The sequence below is a fragment of the Cimex lectularius genome, unplaced genomic scaffold (assembly GCF_000648675.2).
Source record: "Cimex lectularius strain Harlan isolate CLEC.00 unplaced genomic scaffold, Clec_2.1 scaffold6, whole genome shotgun sequence".
NCBI lineage: Eukaryota > Metazoa > Arthropoda > Insecta > Hemiptera > Cimicidae > Cimex > Cimex lectularius.
Genome location: NW_019392677.1, coordinates 2,762,028 through 2,790,001, shown reverse-complemented (window position 1 = coordinate 2,790,001; position 27,974 = coordinate 2,762,028). Strand labels below are relative to the sequence as shown.

The 27,974-nt window shown below is 34.4% G+C and overlaps 2 protein-coding genes across 2 annotated transcripts in view; one reads left to right on the top strand and one right to left on the bottom strand.

Moving 5' to 3' along the window:
* Window positions 1-42: 42 nt before the first annotated feature.
* On the bottom strand, window positions 43-27,363 carry LOC106673808 (putative fatty acyl-CoA reductase CG5065). Its single transcript, XM_014406098.2, has 9 exons — window positions 27,277-27,363; window positions 2,590-2,783; window positions 2,156-2,404; window positions 1,955-2,100; window positions 1,783-1,892; window positions 1,522-1,720; window positions 1,220-1,459; window positions 895-1,152; window positions 43-600 (listed from the first exon to the last, which is right to left on the bottom strand). Exons 2-9 carry the CDS (start codon window positions 2,779-2,781, stop codon window positions 441-443), a joined length of 1,554 nt encoding a protein of 517 aa, XP_014261584.1. The 5' UTR covers window positions 2,782-2,783; window positions 27,277-27,363; the 3' UTR covers window positions 43-440.
* LOC106673807 overlaps window positions 9,640-27,974 on the top strand; it is a 154,383-nt gene continuing 136,048 nt past the window's right edge. The window contains exon 1 of the mRNA XM_014406095.2: window positions 9,640-9,671. Coding sequence (XP_014261581.1) covers window positions 9,655-9,671 — 17 coding nt within the window. The 5' untranslated portion in view covers window positions 9,640-9,654. The remainder of the gene's footprint in view (window positions 9,672-27,974) is intronic.

The following is a 27,974-nucleotide window of genomic DNA, read 5'->3' as shown; positions in this document are numbered from 1 at the left end:
GGAAATTAAAAAAAAAAGAATGTTTTCTAATTATATTTTAATAATAAAAAACACTTTGGTCATTAAATTTATTTTCATACTAAAATTATATTAAAAACTAATATTCAAGTAAATGTTAGGGGTTTTATAATTGTAACGTGTGTAATAAACTTAACAGTTTTTTTTTCTGTTGATGATTGGGTCGGCTAAGTGACATGGGTTAGATAATCCTAAAGTAAATAATATTTTCTGAAGGTCAATTCCTCTTAATTTTTAATACATTAAACTATAAATGTAATAATTCAATTTAAACTATTTCTATAATAATCATAATATTTTTTTTAAAATTAGCGTTGTTTTCTTTAAAAAAAATAATATTTTTGTAAGAGCAAGCTTTGGTTAACATGCTCATGAATTTTCCACTTTTCGATATCGTCCAGTTGAATAATTTCAACCGATTCTTAGGCAGATTTGTGAGAAATAGTCCTCAGAAATGGCAGGGATGAAAACTGGTCAACAACAGTGTCCAAAATAGACTTTGTAGCTTCTGAGAAGTTGATCACCATCCAGATGAGAAAAGCGTAGAAAAGAACAGACACCAGCTTGTCCAGGAACCACAGTCTAATAACAAAAACATTAAAACTTCTTACAAAAAACCCTTCAGTTCAGCATCTTCAAATTAGTTTTCAACTAGCTATTGATTTCATTTTGATCTATTATGATAGTAAATCATCTCTTAATCTTATTCCATATTTGTTAGATTCTTTTATTAAAAATAACGCTTAAGATGGCAAAGTTTGGCAACATTGTGATATTATTGGAAACTACAGGCATTTACAAGAGAGTATTTAAAAAATTAAAATTGAAAAGTTACAAGCATGTAAAGCATGTTTACAAAAGTGTTTACAAACTTACACAGCGAGGTTTCTACGACATCGAGGTAAGCTTTTGAGATCTTCCTTGAGCAAATACTGCCTTGCTCCGAGAATGCAAGACGTCAAGTAAGGGTCTACCTCTACCCTTTCAAAGTCCAAGTTGAAAACTTCTTTATCATTTTGTGACAAAGATTCTCGCATTCTTAAAATATTGTCATTTGAGAATTGCCACTGTCTGGTTGTAAAATATTGTAGAACTTCCAGGCCATCTTGGATCTTTTTTTGTACTTTCAGCATACTAATAAAAAAATAAATAAAAATAATTATTTAAAAATGAGATTAAAAATCTAAAGAAATGGACTTGCAATGTTTTCTGTGCAAATATAAAGAGGAGAAAGTCAATGAAATAAGCTGGAAGCCAGTGGAAGAAGATGACATTCATCTTGTGCACTGCCTTTGATTTGTAGATATTTCCGTTTGGATACCAAAGCATCCATTCGAAAGGGTTTTTCCAAGCACATATTTTTCCTCGTTCCAATACTTCTCCCCATGTTATCGGATGAGTTCCACTTTGTGTGAGGTTGTACACTGGTGTCGATTGAAATCTATATAAATAATAATTTTTTTATATTGGCGGTTGATATAAAATTTTTAAAAATTGACAAACTTGTCTTTATGTAGAGCAACATCTCTGGCAATGGCTATAATACCACTAATGGCCATGTCGACTGGTATCACTTCTGCGTTGTATTCACCATTACAGTGCATACTTCTAATCACACCCTTTCCTCCTCCGACCATAATACCCACTGGCCCGTTGAGGTTGTCCACCCAGCCTTCCAATGGGTCCCTCCAAGCCGGCGTTACTAAAAAGAATGATTTATAACAAAATAAAAAGCAATTAAATTTCTTTTTCAAAAAGTGTTACCAATTGATGGTCTGATTATACAGACTGGAAGTTCTGAGCTATAGCTATCCACCAGTGCTTCAGCTATTCGTTTAGAATATGTGTAAGTGTTTGGGTGGGGTTGGAGAAGACTATATACAAACTAAATGAGTTGAGCATAAAACTTGAAACAAGGAATACAAATTGTACCTACTCAGGTGCTATCTTTTCAAGCGTGGCGTCATCAAGCCAGTGGGTAAGTCTAATTATGTCTTTTGGGTCATGTGGAGGCTTGTAAACTTTTTCTTCCATTACATCAATATCACCATGACAAAATGCCGTTGACAGATGTAATACGACCTATAAATGTGAGAAGAGTTAATTTTTTGAAATACACAAGGAATGGCTGTGTTACATCAAGATTCTTCATCTTCTTGGACAGCTCAAGGACTCTCAAAGTGCCCTCAGTGTTCATGTTTATAGCATCTTTGAGTTTGGCGTCCAATTTTAAAGAAGCCGCTCCATGGACCACAATGTTAGTTTCATTTATCAGTCTCGCTTCGTCCTGTTGGCTTAAGCCGAGATTTTCCACTGCTACATCACCAGAAATTGCAACCAGTTTATTCAACTGATGTGGGCACTCTCTTCGTATTCTGCCAAAAAGCTGAAATATGTAATCTACTGTTTCAGTCACAAATATGAGAATACAGTTGAAATTGTAAAACATTGACATTTTAATAATTGTAATAGTAATTAGTTTCATTAGAAAGTTCAACAAATATTATATTAAATTTCTTGTTCTGTAAATCATACTCTATTACATTGAAATGTTATTTTAAATAGACTCACTGGTAGTTTGATGATGTCTTCAAGTCGTGAATCCGCGCCTTTACCTCTTTTGGAGCGCAGGAGAACATAAATCTTATCAAGTCCTGGGCAAGAGTACAAAAGTTTCTCAAGGAGTACTTTACCCATCAGCCCAGTTCCACCAGTCACAAATATACATTTTCCAAAATAGAAATCTGCCACAGGACTCTCCATGGCTGCGGAAAAAAAAAATCAGGGCTTGAGCATTGTGAAAGTTTTAGATATATTCACAGCAACAATGGTCAATTTCATTTTACATTATCGGTAGGAATATTGATGATTTTTTTGTAAACTTAATCTTGCCCTAAAGACCAAAAAAAATTTGTAAAAATAAATGATATTCTTGGTAATGATTTAAAATTAAAAGTTGGTGCCCCACAAGGTACAGTTTTAGGACCTATTCTATTCTTACTGTACATAACAACTTATTTAAAATTCCTCTAAATTCTGTGTCTTTTTGTTTTGCAGATGATATTGATTTTGTATTTGATAATACACCCATTGAAATTCTAATAACCTAAAAAAAAGGCTTAATTAAAAGCTTATAAAAGCATAGCTTGCATTAAATTTCTTGTCAATTAATATTTCAATTCAAATTTTGTATGAAATAAATAGATGAATATGGTGAGAAGTATGATATAAATACTTCTCAGTATGCTCAGGACTTGTTGAAGATGATGATGGATATAAGAAAGTGGGTGTTTTTGTTCCCTACCCAATACAGCCTTCTGGCTTATTGTACTTTCCTAGTTCATTGCAATTGACTTGATCCTTCTCCTAAGAAGTACTAGATCATTGATGTCATTGCTACAATTCCTTTCTCTGGATTTTCTTTGTATATAGGTTATGTCTCTAGCGGTTGCTTAGCATTTGAATATGGTGGCCATTTCTTCCTCCTCATTTCTTAATCTACAAATGGGATTATCGTTGAATATGCCCGCGTTGTTTACACGTTTCCACAGATGCCAGTGACCAGTAAATAGTCCTATCATTCGCCCTCTCTAACCGTAGCAATGAGCTTGACAGTCTTGTTCATATTGTACCTAGCACCTCTAGAGTTTATCTCTTCTTCTTTTGCTTTTTTGGATCCATTCCATGATGTAGGATGTTTGTTTTTATCCAAGAATAGGTTCAAGGCACATCCTCCTCTGGCTAGGGTGTCGGCTTTTTCATTATCAAAAATTCCCTTGTGTCCTGGTACCCAGGCTGTTGTGTTTCCCCAGGTTTTTTTTACACACTAATGTTTCATATCTGATCTTATGAGAATTTTTTTCTCAGTGTAATCTTTTTTAAGATTTTCCAAGACACAAATGTTAATGGCATGTATTTTAGACTGAAAGACCAAGGTGCACTTGCTTCTGTTTGGATATTTTGGGCTTGTACAGAAAATGCCTATTCCTGTTCCTTCACTTGTTTTGTGTCAGCTGTATACCAAATCAGCGAATCCGATTTCTTCCTAAAATCTTCTCCTTTGTAGACTGATGAGACTTCATAGGACGTTGTAAAGTGTTTTTGATATTATATAGTCAGTCCCCATTTCTAAGAATTGGCGTCTGATTTTATTAACTAATTTTTAATTGAAAGTATTTAGTTCCCATCCAGTTTGATAGTTTCTGGAGCATAAATAAGCTTTTCTTCTCTTCTCCTTTTATAAATATTTCCAATGGAGATAGGAGATAGCAGTGTTTCTAGTTCAATTGACTAGATTGTTTTTACTGCTATTTCCTGGTTGTTCAGTGAATGCTTTGATCTTAGGTTGTAAATAAATATGAAACTTTTTTAAACTTTATACAAAATTAATGTTTTATCACTCTGACCATTTTAAATTATCAATAGTAAATTGCAATAACACTAACATAATAAAAAGTTATAAATTACCATCTTATCAAATATGGTTTGTGTTGCATCATAATCAGTATTGTTTGTGTTTCAATAAACAAAGACCTTATAAGTAAAAAAAGTATAGTTTGAACCGATTGCCTAGTTTCCTAGAGTACCTAGACAACAGAACATCATAGATACATTTCACTGAGAATTTGTGGGGATGATAATGGGAAAGATTGATACAATCCATGTACCATAAATGAAGATGATTAAGATGGAATTAGATTAAACTAGATTATATTGGCATTTATTTTGTGGTTTCCCAGTTACAAATGTATTTTTAAAAATTTAAATTTAAAATGAATTGAAACAATTTGAAACATGAATTAAAATTAAGTAATTATTGATTATAACAAAAATCAATATTTAGTTAAGTATATTAATGATACAATATTTAATTTTCTAATAATAAAATATGCTTAAATTTTCTTAAACTGACATTAAATATATCCACTAATTTCGTGGTCCGCTTGACCAATTAATACATTACAATTAATTAAGGTTTTTAGTTGAGATGAAAAAAAGTTAATGGCACGAGAGGAATTCGAACCCACGATCTTCGGCTAGATACGCCGCTGCTCTACCACCTGAGCTATCGTGACCTCGATCCACTCGGACATCAACTCCCCATCTCAACCCCACCTTATGAGTTTTCCCTCCTTTTGCCATTTTTCATTTTTTTAAATTAAATATATCTATATTTTTAAACGAGTTAGCATATTTGTTGTTCTTGGTAACTAATTTGGCATAATTAGTTCTGTGGCAATGAATGGAGAATGTTATATGAATTCTAGAATGATAAGATAGAATATGAAAGTTAATTCGGTTAGGCATGGGCAATCAGTTAAGGAATGTAATAATTTCTATAAAATATGCAATAAAAATTTTCTTTCTGAACAGTTGTCACTCTCAGATCCAACATTAGCGATGAGTATGATGTATCTCTGTATTCTCCAATTGTTGTGTAAAGTATCAGGCGTAAAAATTGTTTTTAAACCCCTATGACAATCAATGGAGAATGTTGTATGAATTCTGGAATAATAAGATGGAACGTGAAAATTCAGTTAAGCAGTAATAGGCAGTTAGTTAAGGAATGTAATAATATGCAATCAAAGATTCCTTCTGTACCAAAGAATCATCAATTTCACATCTGGCAGCAATGATTATGGTGTACTCTGTACTCCAGTTGTTTTGTAATTTATCGGGCGGATCTTTTCTGAACCACTTCTATGCTGCAACGGGTGGATTGAAAGGGTGCACAATGAGGTGAAAAGTAATCTAATATGTACAATAAATCTAATAAAATCTCAAAGTAGAGGAAGGACTTTAAGATTTCCTGTTAGTAAAGCTAAGTAAGATGTAGATGTAGATGTAGATAATTTCAGGGTATAGTATATTGCGCCCTTTAAGTGCTATTGTATCCCCTGAGCTCTGCCTAAAGCACATTGGTGAGTCCTTTTTAATCAAGAAACTTGATTAATAGGCCCGGTTTCAATGGTTGAAGCTCTTCTACGGTCACATTATACATCCCAAAACATTTCCTCCTGCGGGCTAGTGTAGCTCCGCAGTTTGTTAGTAAATTTGTTTGTGTCTCTTCTGCCTCTTTGCAGAATCTGCATGTGCCATTTTGGATTATTCCAATCTTCTTTAAGTGTCTGTTTAATTTGCAGTGTCCTGTTAGGAATCCTATTAGGATTCACAGTTTATTCCTGCTTCCCTTGACACATTCTGTAATTTCTTTTCTTCCGAAATTGGTTAGAAGATGCTTGGATTGTCTGTGTCCAATGAGTGAATTCCATAGTTTCCTCATTTTCTTTTTGTCCTTCTGTCTGAGATACTCGTTAATAGTTGGGTTTCTATGCCACAGAAGGGTTCAGGTCCTGTCAGCTGTGTAGCAGCTCCTTGCCTTGCAAGGGTGTCCGCTTTCTCGTTGCCTTCTACTCCAATGTGTCCTGGGACCCAGCAGAGGCTGACTTTGTTCTGCATACCTAATATGTATAGTTCGGTTTTGCAGTTCAGCACCATCCTTGAACTAATGATATTTGAGCGTTGATGGCTACTTGACTATCTGGCATGATAGCTATATCCTTGTTTTTTACCCTTTACTTAGGTTGAGTTGGGTACATATTTTGGTTGCATGAATCTCAGCTTGGAAAATATTGGTGTATTTTCCCTTTGGTTCTGAGTATTTGGTTCCAGGTCCAAATACTCCTGCCCCTGTACCTTCTTGTGATCTAGATCCATTTGTGTACCAAAGGATGGTGCCATTCTTAAAAGAGGAAAGCTAAGTAAGTCACTAGTTTTTGAAATATTTTTTTAAAGCTCGTACTAGGAAAAAGTGAGAATACTAGTATAAATATGTACATATGAACAACTACACATTTTGAGCGTAATATTTCAGAGCAGTAGAGCTAGAAGGTGTTAAAAACGAAGTTGCTTCTTAGATTCAATTGCAACTAGGCAACTTTATTAATCGTTGGTCTCAACCGGTCACGTTTTATCCTTGATTCCATTCAGAACAATTAAAGGATATGTACGCGGCAATAAACGGTTTCATGAATAAAAAGGTGCTTGTTTCCGACGCTTTGCTCTCAGTTCATTACTTTCGATTTAAAAAAACTAGCTTCGACCTGTTCACGAACAAACCGGATTTTTCTCTAGGTAAATAGTTTACTTCCTGTGCAAAGGAATGTTCTGAAGCGTGAAGAGAAAAATGACAGTGGAAAAAGTAAAGCATAATAGTGATAAGCGTATTAACTGACAAAAATAGCTCAAAAACCAACCATTGGGGATATGGAAAAGCTGAATCATTTGACAGAAAACCGAGGATAATCGGTATACCAAGGTGGCAGGAGACGACTGGGTCCGTCCGCCACCACGCACACAGTATATCAGTATGCTTTTTGAATATTGTATATATAAAATAAATAAATTTATTCATGTTGGGAAGACGTCCAACTACACGCTGGTTGTCGCGGACGAGCGGTCAAACAACTTTATAATATTTTCTTTCATACCATTCTCAATTAAAAACCATGGGCTGTGCCGGGATTCGAACCCAGGACAACTTAGCTTTGTTTACCATAAAATGGTAATAACTTAATAATTAAAAACAAAACTGTACTGTAATTCCTTTTTTCTTTTACGTCTAGTTGCACATTGTCAATATGACACTACAAGAATAGAGTATGAAATACTTGGTTCAAAATTTATATTTACATCTTAAATTATATTTTTTTTCCAATCAACATATGTTTTGTAATTTTCCCAGGAGCTGAAGATGACCCAAAGGTCGAAACATCGGCAAAAAAATGTAAAAGTGTTTTTCTAAACTACCTCATTCTTGGCCGGTCCTCACGACTTCAACAAATTACGAAACAACAGACTACTAAGAAACACACATTCGAAATAATTTTGTATAAAAAAATCAGAAAGAGTCCAATTAAAAAAAGAAAAAGTCAGTTCGTTCGACAAGCCTCTGAGGACTACACTCCTTTTTAAGGACTTTACTCTTTGCTTACTTAAATGCTCAAATTTTTTGACTTTGTGAATTATTAATAATAGTTTCAAAGTCCTGTTGAAAGGTATACCTTCGCTTAAAACCCACTAAGACACGAGTTTTCCAATTTTATTTCAAATTGGCCTCGAGGTTTCTCGGGATTTAGCTGGTAACAACTGACTTATTACTAGTTTTGTTGAGAAAAGGAAGTTTTAAATTTAACAATAGCAATATAAAATTCCCATTAGATCCAACAAAATATGTATTTACCCAGGAAACTGCCTAAAAAAATAAATAAAATCAAAATAGAAGAACCTTTTTTTAACAATTTTTCATTAATAACCTGGAGGTCTCGAATTAAAAAGGAAGAATTATGATTTATTATATTTTTCAACAAGACAATAATTCAAAACGTGCAGTAAATTAATACTCTATAAAGCTCAAAAGCTCAACGATACCAAGCACTCAAATTTATTACTTTTAACAGGTTTTTTTTTTGGGGGGGGGGTAAACAGTATGAAAAAATGGAAAATAAAATTTATTAGTTCAATATGTATTTGTTGTTATATGTTCAATAAATATTTTGGACTTTCACCTCGAAGTGAAGTCATGATGTGCTGACCCTAGGTTCTATTCATCTACGGGATCGCGGTTGATCGGCATTCATCTCGGATATGGGGGACACGCCAAATGTCCAGGAGATCGTCGCTTCTATACCAACGGGCTCCAACAGGGTCTTTCGACAGGTTATTTCAGCCCCCAACACATGCAACTTATAATCTAGCCTAAAATTAACATCTATAATACAATCGCGCAAATAAGTACATTCATATGCACTCATTGTGGTTGGTTAGTCGGTAGAGTACTAGATAATCCTCCAACGACCTACGGACAATATTACTAAGTTTCCGCAATCTACCCTAAACTACAGTGCTGGAGGGGCGATGGTGACGCTATATTTCACCATCTCCCCTTCATTAATCACACTAATAAATACACTCACTCCGACAAAACACAGAACAACAAAACACATAAAACAGTTCTATACAATAAAAGAAAACCACGTCTTCTAAACAGTGGGACAAAGGAGCCAGAAACTCGCTACTGTGCTCGAGAACCATTCTTAAATTCGGCGGCATGCCTTTACGCTCTCTGTAAGGAGCCAAGGCATGACAAGCTTCTATTATTGGGACACATCGAACATTTCTCATAAGGGGCGCGAGGGGACCAGGAGCAGGTGCCCGTGTGTCAACCGCATAAGACCTATTCTTAATCGGGTAAAAACTATTCCTCGTTATCAACATAGTTGTTATTTTAGCTGAACGATTGACTGCATTGATATTGAATTCGTTTTTCATAATTAAATGTAAATTTGTAAAAGTTCTTGTTCTCATTAGAACTTTTCACTGTAGTTGTTACATAAACAATGATAGCATTGGGTCTCAATTAACAGGGGATGTTTTAGGAAAAAAAAGAGTAAAATGGCACTGCTGAGGAATAATTTTATGCCCCTTGAAAATTTCCGGATAGAGATCCCTCCGACGATCAGCTGATGTTAACGATTTTCCAACCCCCACTTCAGCGACCGCCCTCGAGTTGAGGGTTGCGGGGGTGGCAGTCTGTGTTTCACACACCGGCAAAACAACAACAAACCCGAAGTCACTATGGCTTCGCGAAACAAGTAAGTTTCGATTTTTTAATTTCTAATCTGGCCTTTTCCCACATTTATATTTCTACATTTTTGTCTCTGGTTTATTATAACAATTATAATAAATTATAATTTTAAACTTTCAAAGTAAATCCGGTGTTTATTTGTGTGAGTTTTTAGTGTATTTTCAAAAAAATAAAAACGACTAATTTGATCTTATTACAATTTTCTCTAAAACCATGAGTTTATCTTCTTATTACTAACAAAAGTTACTAGTTTTGTTGCAATTAATTAATGGAAACAGTAAAAGAATTGTCTAAAACAAATTTCTAACATAAAACACTATAAATTTATATAATAAAATAAATTATANCTTTAGTTTCATAGAAAAAAGAATTATTCCTCGACCCAACGCCATTATAAATCGAAAAAAATAGGGTGTATCAACTTCTATTTTCTACCCATTTAATTAGGAAACGATTAACTTTAACAAAAAAATTGTCTTATACAAAGCCCAAGTTAATTTTGGCTAGGAATCACGTGGTTGTGGTCAGATTTAACATAACTTCCTCATCTAGCTGGGAAATGACACTAACTTTGTTATTTTATGGGTATGCTTTTTGTAACAACAAGATGGTCCACCTCCTTTACTTCGAAAAAAAAAATTATATAAATAGTTGTTAAAAAAAAAAAAATATATATATATATATATTTTAAACAACTATTTACATAATTTTTTTTTCAAAGTAAAGGAGATGGGCCATCTTGTTGTTACAAAAAGCATACCCACAAAACAACAAAGTTAGTGTCCATCTTGGCCGTGTGGCTTGTCGGCAAGTAAACTTTTATTTTTTAAATATTATTTAAAAATAATACAAAATTATATATAAATAAACTTAAATTACAGCTGCAAAATGGTTATCTTTTAAAAGAAAATATGTAATGAAAAATTGAATAGGTTTTACAAAGGTGAGCCATATAATAAAATGTTGTAAAATAACCTAAGTAGTAACGTGTGTGTGTGGTGATTAGTGACCGTTAATCGATATTTATTTAGAAATCGTGAGATGCGGTCTGGTGTAATGTAGGTTTCAGAAAAACATTTTCTTTATCGTGCCAACGTTTCGATCTTTATTGAGATCATCTTCAGGGCCTGGGATTTTTTTACATTGTTTACATATAGCAATTACATTTTGGATGTGGAAAAAACTAAGTAGTAACTTATGTTTTACTTTTGTCTTTTAAAAATGTAGATGCTGATGATGGGGTGTAAATTCCCGAACGACGAATTTCCTGATTACACGAAATTTGGAAAATGGCAAAAAAGGAGGGAAAATTCGGAAGGTAGGTTGATATGGGAAGTTGGTGTCCGAGTGGATCGAAGTCACGATAGCTCAAGTGGTTAGGGCAACGGCGTATTGAGCCCGAAGGTCGTGGGTTCGAATCCCGCTTGTGACACTACCTTTTTCATTTCAACCAATACTTCACATAAAGATTAATTAATTGAAAGTTCTTTGGTCAATCGGAACGGAATTAAAATAAGTAATCAATTTTCTTTAAAAACCCCATGGAATTTTTTTTACACAAAAACCAAAAAGTTAAAAGAGAAAAAAATAAAGTAAATTAATTTAAATGATTAATAAACACAAATATAAGTTAAGATGTGAAAACAATGAAATATCAATTCAATCAAGTTCGACACGTGCTAGTTTTAAATATTTACTTTCCAAAAAAAAAAAAAAATAATTTCTATAAAATAATAATAGTTTTTAGCTCGAAGGTTTTGACGTTTAAGCCTAAATGCCACAGCCTATCCCGAAAAATGCATAATTATAAAATACGAAATCAAAGAACTTATCAGCAGGAATTCAACTTTCTCTTCTACAACAACAAAATAAAAATATGAGGAAAAAAAGAGAAAATATTATCTTAGAAGTAAAAAAAACACTTCCTTATTATAATTTTCTAAGATAGTTTCATTTAAATTTATAGTTTATTAATAATATGTATTTTATACATAGTACATTTATACTCTTGTTGATTGATATATTACGTGTATGTACGTGTTGTATAATGTTTAATTTGAATAGTTGAATGGTAAAAGTCACGAAAGTTAAAATGTAACAAGAGGAAATGAAAAAAGACCTATTTGTTGTAATTGTAGTAAGTGTATAATGATGTATAGTACATAATTGCAATAATGTGAAATCTTTCACTATTAAAATGAGAAAGTTCGTGATATAATTACATGTCACTAAGGCTTAACGATGGCTATAGCGTGCTAAGAAATGGGTCATAACTGAAAGTGGAATGAGCACCGGACCGTCTTCTTCCGGGAACCGTTTATCAACAGTTGCAAGCCAAGTGTCATTTAGCTTTCACGTCGATTTACTTTTTCACAATCATATTGCAATTCGGAAAGTATTCGGTATTCGAGTTCACTAAGACGGTTTGTCAGAGTGGGATTCAGACCTACTACTAACAACTCTGGTCCTTCGGAATTCTGGATATTCATCGAACCGAGATATGGAGAAACAGCGAAAGTGAAAGCCATAGGATTCCCTCTGCAATCTACGAGACGGCTTTTTCAGCCTTATCGATAAGGTCGTGTACGTTAAGAAAATGATGTCCTGCGCTCTTCGGTTCGACCATGGGGAAAGTTCATCTTTGTCAAACTCGACCCTAACTTATTAAGTATTCAAAGAACCCAAAATACCATTCTGGAGCTTAATCACGACAAGAAATGCCTCCAGCTTCCTAAAAATTACATCAATCAAAACTGGTCAAGATTTGATAAAAGCTGAAGTCCTCCAAAAACTTCCCAAAAAAGCTGTCGTATTTCTGAGTTCTTTATTTAATGCAATATTAAGTACTACTTTTCAATTAATTAATCTTTATGAAAGGTATTGGTTGAGATAAAAAAGTCAGCGTCACAAGCGGGATTCGAACCCACGACCTTCGGCTAAATACGCCGCTCCTCAACTGGTCACGATAGCTCAACTGGTAGAGCAGTGGCGTATTTAGCCGAGGGTCGTGGGTTCGAATCCCGCTCGTGACACTGACTTTTTTATCGCAACCAATCCTTTCATAAAGATTAATTAATTGAAAAGAAGTTATTCGGTCAATCGGACCACGAACTCTAATGAATTAAGTAACTACGAACTTTATTAGCTTTTATATTAAGCATTATTATTATTTATTATAAACAACCATCAAAAATTTAAAATCCTCTATCGTCTTACCGACCTACCTTAATGTTTTTAACCCGTTCCTTCTAAATTATTCGCAAAAGAATTATCTACATTGTTACTTCCAATAACATTTTACCAGACCACCAATTTGACTGTCATGCTCATTATTCTACTACTCATCAACTTCAAAGAGTTTCAGATTACATTACCTCACGTCTCGACCAGAAACTGAACGAGACTGGAGTGTTTTTTTAGATGCTTCTCAGGCTTTCGACAAGGCATGAAAGACTATTATACAAAAACTACCCCAGGTCCATAAGCTGATTATACAATCGAACCTGAAGGAGAGATTTTTTGCAGTAAACCAGGGATCAGAGACTTCCGAGATGAAAGAAGTGATTGCAGGTGTGCCACAGGGGTCGATTCTAGCTCCGCCGTTATATTCAATTTTTACTTCTGACATACCGACGAATCAGTATAGACACTGCCACAGACACTGATGACACGCTATTTTAACAAGTCACATCTCTTCTACACAAGCTTCCCTTACGTTTCAAAACCGCACATCAACAATGGAGCAATCTTTGGAAACCTTAAAGTCATATCAACTTTACACTCCGCCGTGAGATTTGTCCCAGGATATGCAATGATCTCTTCCTCAAACGGACAAAGTTAGCTATTTAAGACTTACATTTCATGCCCTTAAAATGCTTTACTACCTACTGAACCGACAATCAAAATTAACATTAAAAATATAACTTTCGATATACACTTACTTACTCAAACCTATTGGATGTACGGGTACGTTCATCATTTTTAAGATGGTTTTAAGTGATTCAGATTCGGCTAGAATCATAATTTTGTTGGAAGATTGAAGGAATCAAGCGTACGAGGCCAGGGTGCTTACCATTACCAGAACAACTGTCCGAAGAGCTTGCAGCTACCAACATACTCAAGAAGGCATCAAGTCGCCATCGTGTCAACAACCGTCTATGCCCTTGTTTTTCGCCTCACCTAAGCTATATATGGCTCTTTGCAGCTTCTTGGCTTGCATTTCTATAAAGCTTTTTGCTATGTTCTGTCTTTTGTCAATTAGACGGTCGCATCTCACTCCACCTGGCGAGCTCTTACTCACAGTATGTCACTGCATCCAGGATGGACCTCGCTCGGGATTTTAGGAGGAGAAGGAATAGGCTTTATGTTTCTTTCTTTCTCATAATCATAGACATCATACTGCGAAGGCACTGGCCTATGTTAGGCCGGCTAGATATGACGCGGCGTAAGGAGTCCATCAACAGTTGATTCATACATCCATCTCGTCCGGTCTCCAGCATGCCGCACTCCCACAATGGAGTGTCTTTTAGTCCAAATCCATGGAGCTTGGCTGAGAAGTCTTCATACAAGTCATGTCCAAGCGTATTTATGTGTCGAACAGCCGATAAGTATGCCTTCCTTTGGGCGTTTCCTAGCTGTGTTGCCATGCTCTCAGCCAAGAGGCGTCTTCTTCTGATCGAACGGGGACGCGGGGCTGGCATCCATTAGCCAATTCCCTAGCCTGGAGGTCCAGCGGGGTCGTCCAGCTATCACATGCAAGGCACTGAACAGCTCGGTTAAGTAAGAAATCACTCAAATTAGCCTGAGTAAGAATGACTAAATCTTGTTTTCGGAGGAGTCAAGGTTTCGTTTGAGGTCTTCTGACGGCCGAGTTTGGAGAACAGAGGAGCGATACAACCCCTCAACATTTTCACTACAGAGGTGATGGTGTTATGGTTTGGGCACACAATTCTATGGAAGGTCGCACAATCTTGATCTTCATCGGTTGTTCCCTAGCAGATGCATTGAAGATGTGTTACCAGAAGAAGTCATTCCTTATATGCCACTAATTGGCGACGGTTGTATTTTTATGCATGACAATTAAGACCCTACACAGCAAGCACCATTGGTGACTAGTTTAAATTCAATATTTGGAGTGGCGAGCATGTAGTCCCGATTTAAACACTATGGAACACCTATGGGACGAGTTGTCGAAGAGGGTAAAAGTAAAAAAGACTTAAAGGCTTAATAAAAACATGGCTTGCATCAAGTTACTTGTCAATTAGTATTAATAAAACATCGTTAATACATTTTTCCATTGTAAGTTGTGAATTATGGTGGATCATATTTCACCCAAAATTTTGTATGAAACAAAAAGATGAATTCGGTGATAAGTATGATGCAAATACTTCGCAGTATGCTCTGGCATTGATGATGATGATGGATACTAGAAAGTGAGTGTTTTTGTTTCCTACGCAGTACGGCCTTCTGGCTTGTACTTTCCTAGTTCATTGCTCGATCCTTCTCCTTAGAAGTATTAAGTTGCTACAATTCCTTTCCCTGAGTTTTCTTTGTATCTAAATTGAACAGTTGCTTCACATTTGAAATTGATATAGGTGGATGTTTCTCCCTCCTAATAGCATAACCGACTAATTGGGTCATCATTGAATATGCTTCATGAAAGAAGTTGTGTAGATTTTTTCTCAGATACCAGTGACTGATAGTCCAATCCCTCGGATAGGTCTCTCTAAATAAAGCAGTGAGTTGTTCGTCACTCTAGGTGGGAATTTTATTTTAGCATAAGCTTACTGTGACTCGCACCTTTAGAGTATCCACGTATCCTTCTACCTTTGTTGGATCCATTCTATGATGGATTCTATGTTTGCTTTTGTTATCCCAAGAATAGGTTCAGGGCCTATATATGGTCTTGCAGCTCTTCATCTGGTTAGTGTGTCTGCTTTTTCGCCCCAAAATTCCTTTGTGTACTGGTACCTAAGATGTCATCAGGCTGTTGTGTTCCCCTGGTTTTGGCTTGACCAAAACCATCAGGAGGAAAATAAGTTGGGAGTGAAGCATCCAAGACAAAAACACCTCTCTCTTTCCATGTATAATTGTACCGGGAAGCTTATTTGTAACGGTCCTGATTATTTACCGTACTTTGACAAGACAAGACAAAGGTTCTTATTCTATAACTTTGAGATTGATTATATAATAAACTAAATTAAGTAATAACTTGTTTCGATTATGTTTTGCTACAACACACAAGTGCTAGGTAATGGATATCGGACTTTCTTTTCGTTTAAATATCAATTAAGTGTCACACATAAACGAAGTGACAATTTCTCACAAGGCCGAATCGTCGATTTAAAAGTAAAAGCAACAGATTCTTCAGAAAACTGCAATTAACGAGAGCGGAAAGATTTCACTTTTTTCCTCGCGATGGCTATTTTGTAATTGTACAGAAAAAGTTTTTCTTGACACTTGAAAAGCGTTCAAGAGCCAACAACATATTAAACTTGTAAAGTGTTAATGCAGAAGTTTAGGTTCTACTATTCTAAAACAGAAGAAATTGTTAGAAATAATAAAGATGAAAATAAAGGTAAATAATAATAAAAGTAAAGAGATTTTTTCTGCATCTATTGATTCTATACCATGCGAGTGAGCTTTCCATTTAACGTATATATAAAGTATGTGCAACAGAGTTGAAACAAAAAGAGGACATCAACCTACGTATAAAGTAATAAATTAAAAGTAGAGTAGAGAGAAAGAAATTACAGTTGCTTAGGTATTTTTGTTTCAAGCATTGCATTTTTTACAAGTATTATTTTTTCTAATATAATTTTACGTCCTTTTTGGGGTTTATTTCACAACATTTATAAGAAAGCAGCAATTTTCAAAAAGTAATTATTGATTATGAAATATAAGTAGAGCGAGAAGAAAAAATTGCAATTGCTTAGGTATTTTTGTTTCAAACGTTTCATTTTTTTCAAGTATTTTTCTTTCTAATATAATTTTAAGTGTTTTTTATTTATTATGTTTTTTATTTCACATATTCGAAAGGTAATTATTGATCATAAATTGGAAGTAAAGCGAGAACAAAAAATTGCAATTGCTTAGATATTTTTGTTTCAAACTTTTCATTTTTTTCAAGTATTTTTCTTTCTAATATAATTTTAAGTGTTTTTTAGTTTATTTCACATATTTAAAAAGTAATTATTGATCATAAAATGTAAGTAGAGCGAGGAAAAAAAGTTGCAATTGCTTAGGTATTTTTGTTTCAAACTTTTCATTTTTTTCAAGTATTTTTCTTTCTAATATAATTTTAAGTGTTTTTTAGTTTATTTCACATATTCAAAAAGTAATTGTTGATCATAAAATGTAAGTAGAGCGAGAACAAAAAATTGCAATTGCTTAGGTATTATTGTTTCAAACTTCATTTTTTACAACTATTTTTTTTGTGTAATGTAATTTTAAGTCGTTTTTAGTTGATTTCACATGTTCAGAAAGTAATTATTGATTATAAATTATAAGTAGAGTAGAGGGAACAAAATTACAGCTGCCTAGGTATTTTTGTTTCAAGCATTGCACTTTTTACAAATAGTTTTTCTTAATATATTTTGAAGTCGTTTTTTTAGTTTATTTCACATGCTCAACAAGTAATTATTGATTATAAAATAAAAGTAGAGCGAGAAGAAAAAATTGCAATTGCTTAGGTATTTTTGTTTCAAGCTTTTCAGGTTTTAAAAGTATTTTTTTGTCATATAATTTTATGTCGTTTTTTTGTTTATTTCATATTTATAAGAAAGCAGCAATGTTCTAAAAGCAATTATTGATTATTTAGTGCTAAGCCAAATTTCCTTGATTCTAATTTACGTGTTATTGCTTATAATTAGTCTATTCCATCCAATCTCCTACTCAAGCATTCGTATTTGAATGATTGCGTGCAGGAATAGCGAAAAAAATTGTTTTGTCTTTGTTAGTGAACGACAATTCTGAAGATTATGCATACATATCAATTATTTCTCATGACCAATTAACAATGTAAATCATAGGCTTAGTTATAATTTAAAAAATTACATTGCTTTAGGATGTTTGCCCTGTATGAAAATTGCACAATGCTTATGTCCGATTTAGAAACTGGTCGACTTAAAATTACCCAGTTCTGAGGATTGTGTTCTCCGCGGCGGAGGATTTCACCGATTTTATGCGTAAGTGTTTTATTACTACGTGAAGACAGAGCAGAAGGTTGCAAGACGTTTACGAAATAGGTCTACAAGAAACCGAGAGAAAATGGGTCAAGACTCCGCCACGCTGAAAGAATTGACTTTTGCCTAATGTTTCAACGAAAAGGAGATGTCATTATCACGCCCGTTCCGCATCCCCTTGACTTTAATGGAATTGCACGGGACAAGTGCTGTCGGCATGTTCTGGAAGGCTATCTCGAGAATAAAATAAAAATCAGAATGGAGATTTATTCATCCCGTTGGCATTCCTGAAAGAAACCTTTTTTTAAACTTTGAAGGTTCTTAAGAAGTGCATAAGCTCAGCATTACGTTTAACTTGTGCCTCTCGCTGGATCTACTAATATTAAAATGCTAATGTATGCCGATGATGTAGCGCTTCAGTCCAAAAATCCGCGGTATCCAAAAATAAATATCTACTCGAGCAATTCTGCAAGATGTGGAGACCCGGTAAGCTTAGAAAAGTCCGAAATCATTTTCCATAACGGGACCGACAAGCGGCTGCAAAACAATGGATGTTTGGGCCAGACCATGTTGATATAGTAAATGTATATCAATATTTGAGTATGGACCTAGGTCCCACGGTTTTCCTTGAAAAAGCATGCGAAGAGAAAGGCAAAAGTTTGCTCTTCACCTAGTACGGAGTAGGACCTTTGAAGGCAGGGCATACCTTTTAAGGTAAAAATGGCAATCTACCAGGCCATACGGGCCAAATTATGCTACGGCCCGCATGTTTGGGGTTTTAAGGAGGTTAAAGAAGGCTACAAAATATATTTATTAAAAGGCTATTCAATCTGCCCGGATACGTGTCCACCTTCGTGATCCATCTGAAAACGGATTGGACTCTCTCTTTAAGGCCACTAGGACTATGTAACGAGCTTTAATATCTCCAAACCGCTTGTCAAAACTACTGGCTATCGAGTTAATTAAGGCGGAAACTATCTAGATGGGTTTGGCGATGAAGTTGGACGTCCCCATCCGTTTAAGTACTCTCCTAGTGCCAGTGAACTGCAAAACCAAATTAAACTTATTAGGTACGCAGAACAAAGCCAGCCTCTGCTGGTCCCAGGACACATGGGAGTGGAAGGGAACGAGAAAGCGGACTCCCTGCAAGGAAAGGGGCTGCTATACCGCTGATAGGAACCCTCACTATCAATGAGTACCTCAGACTGAAGGACAAAAAGAAAATGAAGGAACAATGGAATACACATTGGACACAAACAGTCCAAGAATCTCCTAACAAATTTCGAAAGGAAAGAAGTGATAGAATGTTTCAAAGGAAGCAGGAAAAACTGCGAATCCTAACAGGATTCTTAACAGGACACTGCAAACTGGACATTTAAAGAAAATTGGTATAATCCAAGACGGCACATGCAGATTCTGCAGAGAGGCAGAGGAGACTACAACGCACCTACTATCAAACTTTGGTGCAGCATTTGCACTCAGGAGGAAGTATTTTGGGACGTGTAATGTGACCATAGAAGAGATTCAACTTGACTAATCAAGTTCCTTGATGGAATAGGACTCACCGGTGTGCTATAGGCACAGAAGGGGGCGTACAATAGCTCTTAAAGGACGCAGTATTACACGCGACCAATACATCTACATCTACATCTAGTGTCAAAACTGAGGGAAGGCGCCAAGGCTTTCTTGGATAGACTCGCATGCTGTCACAGGGCGAAAATGTAAGATTTACTGTATGAAAGGACAAAGATGGCCAACCAGTATGGTTTGATAGAAGACGCAAGGGTGGACCTAACATGGCAAGATGTATATCAACCTGAAGGCAGAGACACTAAACCGTCTAGACAACTTAAAAGAACAGTATGAAGAAGACGGGAGGAGTTCCCCGTGCGCAATGCACGACAAAAAAGTATATGAGGTTACCTATGCGGAGTTCCGTTGGCAAACATGGTAAAATTTTATCTTTTTTAGATTTCTTTCTAAGGACGAAGCGATCTGGATGCTACGAAACGGCGGGCTATGCTGGCTAAATCCTTCGTGGCAGCCTGGAGATGCAGGAAGTATTACGTTAATGAATCTAATTTTTGAAAGTCGAAACAAAAATGACTTTTTATTCGATTATTTTGGTTGCTGCCAGAACTCTTGTCAAATTAAATTTACCTTATTAATAATATTTTATAAAATGTTCAAATATAAACTTTTGTATAGTCTCGCTGGTAAGTTAGGAGCGTTTTGGAACTTCACCATATTCGGCGGTTGTTCGGTACGACGTGTATGAAGGACACAGGAACGAAATAGCACAAAAAACATCCTCTGAAGAAAGCGAAATGCCGACTGACAAAACGAGAGGTTGGAGGAGATCAAGCTACAGTTCATGTACTTGCACAACTCACCATGAAGATTCATCAATATTATTTTGGTTAAAAAAATAGGAAGAGTCCAGTGGAATCGACTGATGTTACATGTACCAGGTGTTGTCGAAACCCCATCGCCTGTTGGCATTCCTACAGGGTAGGATTTAAGGTTGAGTTAGTAAACCCAAATGTAGAGGGTAAACTCGATCGAAAGCCTCTTGGACATAGAGAAAGAGTCCCGACCAGCATTCTTTCTTCTCTAGGGAGGATGATGTACACAACCCGATGGCTCTGTTGGTCATTGGAATGGTGACGCCTAAATCCAAATTGGTGGTCGGCAATTACCTTAGATGATTCGAGAGGGTATAAATTTCTTTATAAAGGAGTTTCAAGTAGTTTACCAAGAGTTAAGGACCTAAGTGTTTACGATTCTTAAGAAACATGCCGATCATACTTCATATGGGAATTTACATATTCCAGGGAAAATCAGCAACATCAGCGGCGAGATATTGAAATTATTTTACTATCACTTAAAGAAAAGTCTGTTTCGATTCAACAAAACAAGAAACGATCTAGGTATTGCATGCCCAGTGCATGACTAAATCATCATTGATAATCGTGACGCCTTCATAAACAATCGCTTCGCGTGTTTTAACGACCGGAATAAATACGTTTGTCACACTATCTTCTAATATCTCTAAATAAAATATTTTATTGCTTATTCCACAGCATAACATTTATAGTGCCAGAAGCATCACATCATTAGACCGAATTAGATCATTAATGAGAGAGAAAAACCAAAAATATTTAGATCGATCATGATCTAATTAAATGTTTTGTTTTAATTGAATAGTAATCATTTAATTTTGAAACACCTTATAGTCAATGGACAGCAAAATCCGACCAAACTTCCGCTGGTAAACAATATTTGGTATTTCACCGGTTCTTAGTATGTAAAAAAATTTAAAAAATCAATTATACACAAAATCACGAAGAGATGGATCGACATTTTACAGAGTAAACGCAAAATGATCGTGTTTATCATTTATTTTCAAGTATATTTCTTAAACAAAATAAAAGACATTCAGCTAGAAAATAAATCGAATAAAATCATGCCCCCACAACGTATGACCTGTGAGTGATTTATCGTTAAGTAATTTTATTACAAATAACATTAGGTTTTGTAGATTTATCGACCATCAAACAATGTTCACTTAGTTATCAGGGATGTGGTAAAATAAAATATTTTTAATTTTAAATCTTCGCCTAGCTTTCGGAACTTTATTGTACCTTCTTCAGGGCTCTACAAAAGGATATATTATACATTTTTAATTTTGTCCAATCAATATAAGTAAAAACATGACACACATTTTTGTACTTACTGATTTTTAGTCAGAAGTGAATAAACTTGAATTGTTTTATTTTCATGCTAACACTGAAATTTTTTTTCTCACTTTATTGAAAAGTTGAAGAAGAAAAATAGAGTGAGAAATTTTTTTTCAGAGTTACCATGAAAATAAAACCATTCAGATTTATTTACTTCTGACTAAAAATCTGAAAAACATTTCTCTCTTTATTTTTTCTTCACCTTTTCAATAAAGTGAGAACAAAAATGTCAGTGTTAGCTTGAAAATAAAACAATTCAAGTTTATTCACTTCTGACTAAAAATCAGTAAGTACAAAAATGTGTGTCATGTTTTTACATATATTGATTGAGAATTAAAAATATATAATATATCCTTTTGTAGAACCCTGAAGAAGGTACAATAAAATTCCGAAAGCTAGGCGAAGATTTAAAATTAAAAATATTTTATTTGACCACAACTAAGTGAACAAATAACATATTATATCTAATAGCTTAAAAACATCGTCATGGTTTCGTTAGGAGGGTCTTGATTTACTTAAAATTCCGTTCAATTTGAACATATACAAATTAAAATTTTAACTGCATAAAAAATATATCTCAATGGATATGCTTGTGTAATCTACCAATGCTGACCGGTCTTTTCCGTTGAGATACTCAAATATTTCTTCTCCAGTGAGTTGATCTGAGCCTAGACACTCCTTATCTTTGAGAACAACTGGACATACATCGATAAAATGGTACATGTCTTCCATAAACAATGATCACATTGGACATAATCCATCTTCATTTAAATAAAGTCTATGGAGCAATTTCAACCTTTCAACACGTACTTTTATGATTATTAGGAGATCGTGAGATGCGGTCTGGTGTGACGTATGTTTTAGAAAAACATTTTCTTTATCGTGCCATCGTTTCGATCTTTATTGAGATCATCTTCAGGGCTCAAAGTGTTTGTTTTCTGTGTAGATGTGCCATTTTTGTGTGTTCTGTGACACTTTCATCACGACACACAAGAATGACACATCTACACAGAAAACAAACACTTTGAGCCCTGAAGATGATCTCAATAAAGATCGAAACGTTGGCACGATAAAGGAAATGTTTTTCTGAAACCTACATCACACCAAACCGCATCTTTCGATCTCCAAATCATCATTGACTAACGGTCACTAAACACCACAAATTACGTTCACGGAATTAAAAGTGAAAAGTTTACTTAAATGGTTTTTATCTGAATCAAAATGGAAATTCAATTCCTTATAAAACATATTTTTTAATTCAACTATCATTTATAGGTGATTGCTTTATCTCCAAATTATACTTTATGTAATTTGTTAAACATTATCGGCCTATCATTAATATCAGTAAAGCTTATTCATGTCCCATACATGAAGATTCTTGAACTAGGACATGATCTGCGATTAATTCTAAAAATAATGGTACAAAACGTTTACAAGCACTAGTCTTTTTGCGCAAAACCAAGCATGTTTTCAAACGGCATAAGTGTGCAGTTATGCATTGAACTTTGTTTGTTTATTCACCGCCAATCGATGGGACATGTTTGCGTAGGATGCTGGGATTATATGAGCCTAATTGTGTTATGCGGGCCGATAACAATGGCAAACTCAACTGCTTCATCATTATGCACGATCCACTTTTACCTGTTAGAATATTGATCGTTTTCTTTGGTCAAACGCACGTGGTAAGCAAATAAGACGATGAATTTGTAATAATGAATATTGAATTGCTGAATGTCTTTGATAGAATAGACAAAAAACTTGTGACTTCTTTTTCAATATGTAATATGATTTTATTTGTTGAATAATCGTCCATTGTATTAAATTAAGTTTCGAAATCTGGAAAAAATCAAGTAGAAATATTTCAGTTTCAAAAACTTATAAGGAGACGTGGGATCACAAATTTCAATAAATTCTTTTTTTATATTAAGTTAAAAATATGACTATATCTGAAAATACTCGCTCGAGCTTTCATGCCAATGGGGGCTCTAGGAGCCGAGAAAAAACGAAGTAATTTTGATTTTTTTAAATATGGTCTGATATCTATTTTATGCATGTATTTCAAGCTTACTATTTTATTATTCGCTACTCGCACGATAAAGTCCGTCGGGTGTTTCTACACCTCAAACGCAACAAAGTTCGTATGAACCAGAAGCACAAAAAAACGAAAAATTTCGCGTAATTTTTCTGCTTTGGTTGGTTCATTATGTTTTTTCCCCTTTTTATGTATTTTGTTTGATTTTTAAGTTGAATTCTTCTTTTTTGCGCTTTTTTTATTAGATTAAATTTGGGTTTTCAAACTCGTGTATTGTTGTTCTTATTTTCGTTTTGTCTGTTAAGCGACGAAATTGGTTAAATTTTTCTGCTTTGGTTGTTCACTATGGTTTTTTGCCCCTTTTTATGTATTTTGTTTGATTTTTTACGTTGAATTCTTCTTTTTTGTGCTTTTTTTATTAGATTAAATTTGGGTTTTCAAACTCCTGTATTGTTGTTCTTATTTTCGTTTTGTCTGTTAAGCGACGAAATTGGTTACATTTTTTTGCTTTGGTTGTTCACTATGTTTTTTTGCCCCTTTTTATGTATTTTGTTTGATTTTTTACGTTGAATTCTTCTTTTTTGTGCTTTTTTTATTAGGCTAATTTTGGGTTTTCAAACTCCTGTATTGCTTTCTTATTTTGGAAATAAATTTTGTCTGGGGCAAAATGTTGAATTAGTAGATTAACTCCACTCCCCCCTTTTTCACTCAGTCACAATTTTTTTTCCATTTAGCATAAAATTTCTGCATTTTGGTTCGGTGGAGTAATTAAAGACCAGGATATATTGCTAGTTTATTAAACGAAGAGATTTCTACGAAATGTGACAAACTCTACCGTGCATTTTTCAAATGCGGTTGTAAATTTTTTACTAATTTTAAATTTACTAGTTTTTGAAAGATGTAGTGTTTGTTTTGTTACGAAAAATTAAATTGAACTTTCTAGAAGGGTGCCTCCTTAAAGGAAATTAACTCTGTTTTCAGTGCACATTTTGGATTTCCACAAGAACGGATAGTTCAAGAGCCTCGAGTAAATTTATGATAAAAACCGAAGATAGTTGAAATAAACAACATCAAATGTTGAATATCTGCGAAAGGGTTGAAATTCGGACCGTGGTTCATACAAACATTTTCGTTGCATTTGAGGTGTAGAAGCACCTGACCAACTTTGTCCTACTTTCATATACATAAAAAATTGTTACATATATTATCTATGACCATGACACCAGTATTGTCGTAAATAATATTTGAAAAGTGCCGGTGGCGAGCCTGTGCCGTTAGTGATTTCATTTTGAAATTTTGCATAACTTCTTCTGACTTCATGGTTTACTTGTTCTTTGTAGAGCGCGTAGAATTTCATTGTTTTTTTTAAATTCATTGAATGCACAGAAAATCTTATTTCTTTTTTTTTCTTTACTCCCACAAAATTCAATTTCTTCTTCTTTCATTCAAGTAAAATTTTTGCTACTCAGCTAATGCTTAAATCGAAAAGTTTTTAAATATTCTTATGTTTTAACAATGCACGTTTGCGTTCAACCGACTTGTCCGGAAAAAATTGTAAGGAAAAGGTCCAGGTTCCCGGTTCGAATCCAGCGGCCCTGAATCCAAACCCCAACATATTTACAAATGGCATTTTTTTAAACAACCCGAAAAAAATCAATCGTACCTGGAGGTTGATACGAACTCTGCAGAAATAAATAAAAATAAACAGGAGTTATATTTTAATACATCGTTCGTTGTTGTCTAGTTTCTCTGCTTATAATCATAATATCATCAATTATTGATAAAGACAGTCTGGAATCGTTCTGAAATTCAGATTCGGAATTTATTTAAATAATAGATTTACTGTACCAAGTTAAATTCTGATTATTGCTAAAAGAAGGTAAATTTAAAAGTGGTAGATGTGTAAAAATGAATATTTAATTATATTATCTGGACATGTTAATTTGTAATAAATCGACCAAATTTTTGTGTAGGGCACATAGCCATACAAATATTTTGAAATACTCTCTTTAAGTATGTCGGGTTCGAATGCAGGGCCGCTGGATTCGAACCCGGGACCTTTATCTTATGAGCTCCGTGTCAACTTCTAAACCGTTGCGGCCACAGACGCCCCCGAAAATGATCTCTGTTGTTTCCCCTTGCACGCTATTGACTATTAAAGACGTTTTATTTTTTATCAAATTCCTTAGAAAATATACAACAGTCATTAAAGGAAAAAATAAATTAAAAGGTCGTTATTCTCTAGTTTCTCTGCTTACAACCCTAATATAAACCAATTATTGATAAGAACCACTGGGTCGTCCTGAAATTCAAATACGGAATTTATTTAAATAAAAAAATAAAAAATAAGAAAAGCTAAATTTAAAAGTGGCAGATGTGTAAATATGAAGGTTTAATCTATCTTGTCGAAAGACTGTGAATTTGTAATATATCGGCTAAATTTTGGTGGAGGGGACATCAACGTACAAATATTTTGAAATAATCTCTGTTGTTTCCTCTTGCGCGCTATTGACTATTAAAGACGGTTTCTTTTTTATCGACTTCCTCAGAAAATATACATTAGTAAAAGAAAAAATAAATAAAAAGGTGTAATATTTTAATACAGCTATCGTGTTAAATTCGCAAGTATGGGAGGTTACTGTCTACTCGCCCTGCTTATAACCCTGATATTCACATCATCCGAGTGTTGTATTTTCTAGTCAATAGCACGATATTATTGACAAGGACCGACTGGAATCGTCCCGAACTTCTTTAAATAATAAAACCACTGTACGAAGTTAAACTAATGTTATTGCTAAGAAAATAAGAGTGATTTGTAAAAATGAAGGTTTATTTATAATTATCTCGTCGATGTGTTAGTAGAAAATGGCTACATTTTGAAGAGGGATCATCGCCGTACGAATCTTTTGAAATCACTATTTCCTCTTGCATGCCGTTGACTATTAAAGACTCTTTTTCTACAGAATTCCTCAGGAAATGTAAAATAGTCATTAAAGAAAAAAAAATGGTGAAGATTACTTGAGGAAAACCGATGATATTGATCAATTATGCAACGCCTATGATTTTTCCTCTTGTGTTGCATGTTAACACAGTTTAAAAATTTACTTACAAACAAACCCAAAACTTATAAACTTATAATACAGCGAGAGCCTCAAATTTGAAATTAAGCTTAGCTACTAGGAATGTTGCGTGTGTCCTCGAGAGTCAAAACGAGATGCTATTAAGCCGTAAGCACTTTGACCTTTCCTTCATCTCCCAGCTGGCTCGAAAACTAATTCTCACTTTAGAAAAAAATGGTTCTCCTAAATTGTTTTGTATTAATAATAAACTTAAAAGGTAAAATTTACTGTTGGATATTGAAAGTTTTTCACCATAGGAAGAAAATTTTAAAGGATGTTTTACACTAGGTAAAAATATAAATGATATTGATGTCTTATTTTTTTAAATCAAATAATACAGTTCTGAGTAAATATATGCAAAAGTTACTACAGGTAAAATTCGCCGGAATGAAAGGAGTTATTCACTGCCTAAACCTCAAATTCACATCATCCGACTACTTTTTTTTTTCAGTCAATAATCCAAATATCTAACCCCTTTCGAAACACTGTGTGGGGACAATCGATTTTTACAAGAGATCGTAAATTTTGCTTTACTTACTTCAATCAAGTAGTCGACGCTCCTGTAAAACAACGATTCACAGACTGAGAGAAAATAGGATGAAGGTCCTCCACCCCACTTAGAGGCCGAGGAGCCGATTACGACGGAAGGTAGAAGTGGGAGATCTCAAGAACCAGGCCGCAGTCTATGCTACCGCATAGATAAATATGTGAAATCACTACGGGTGGGACGCGTTTCTGATGGTATCTGGTCTGCCCTTTCTCGCCGGCTCTTGTACAATACACCCAGGACACACTCCGAGGAATTCTCCGTCATTTAAAATAATTATACGGAAAAGGAAAAACAAGCGACTGTAAGAGAATATGTAATAAGAAGACCTTTCGGGTGTTTGAGAATTGAATTTGAGCCGGATTCATCGTCGGAATAGACAAAAAGGGTTTCAACACGTTAAATTTTGTAATTGTGAAGAGGCCTATTAAAGATTGATTAATTTGTTATTCAAACAGTTAATTTAATAAAACCTACATTTACATAATACTTAGATGTAGGCTAATGCATAATGTAATTTTTTTTTATATAACATTTTAAAATCAGAACTTTAGTAAGGCAAAACTGAAAGATATTTTCATTTACCCGACAAAGGACGAAATATTTTCATAATTCTATTCGATTTCGTGGTCCGATTGACCAAATAACATCTTTCAATTAATTAATCTTTAAGTAAGGTATTGGTTGAG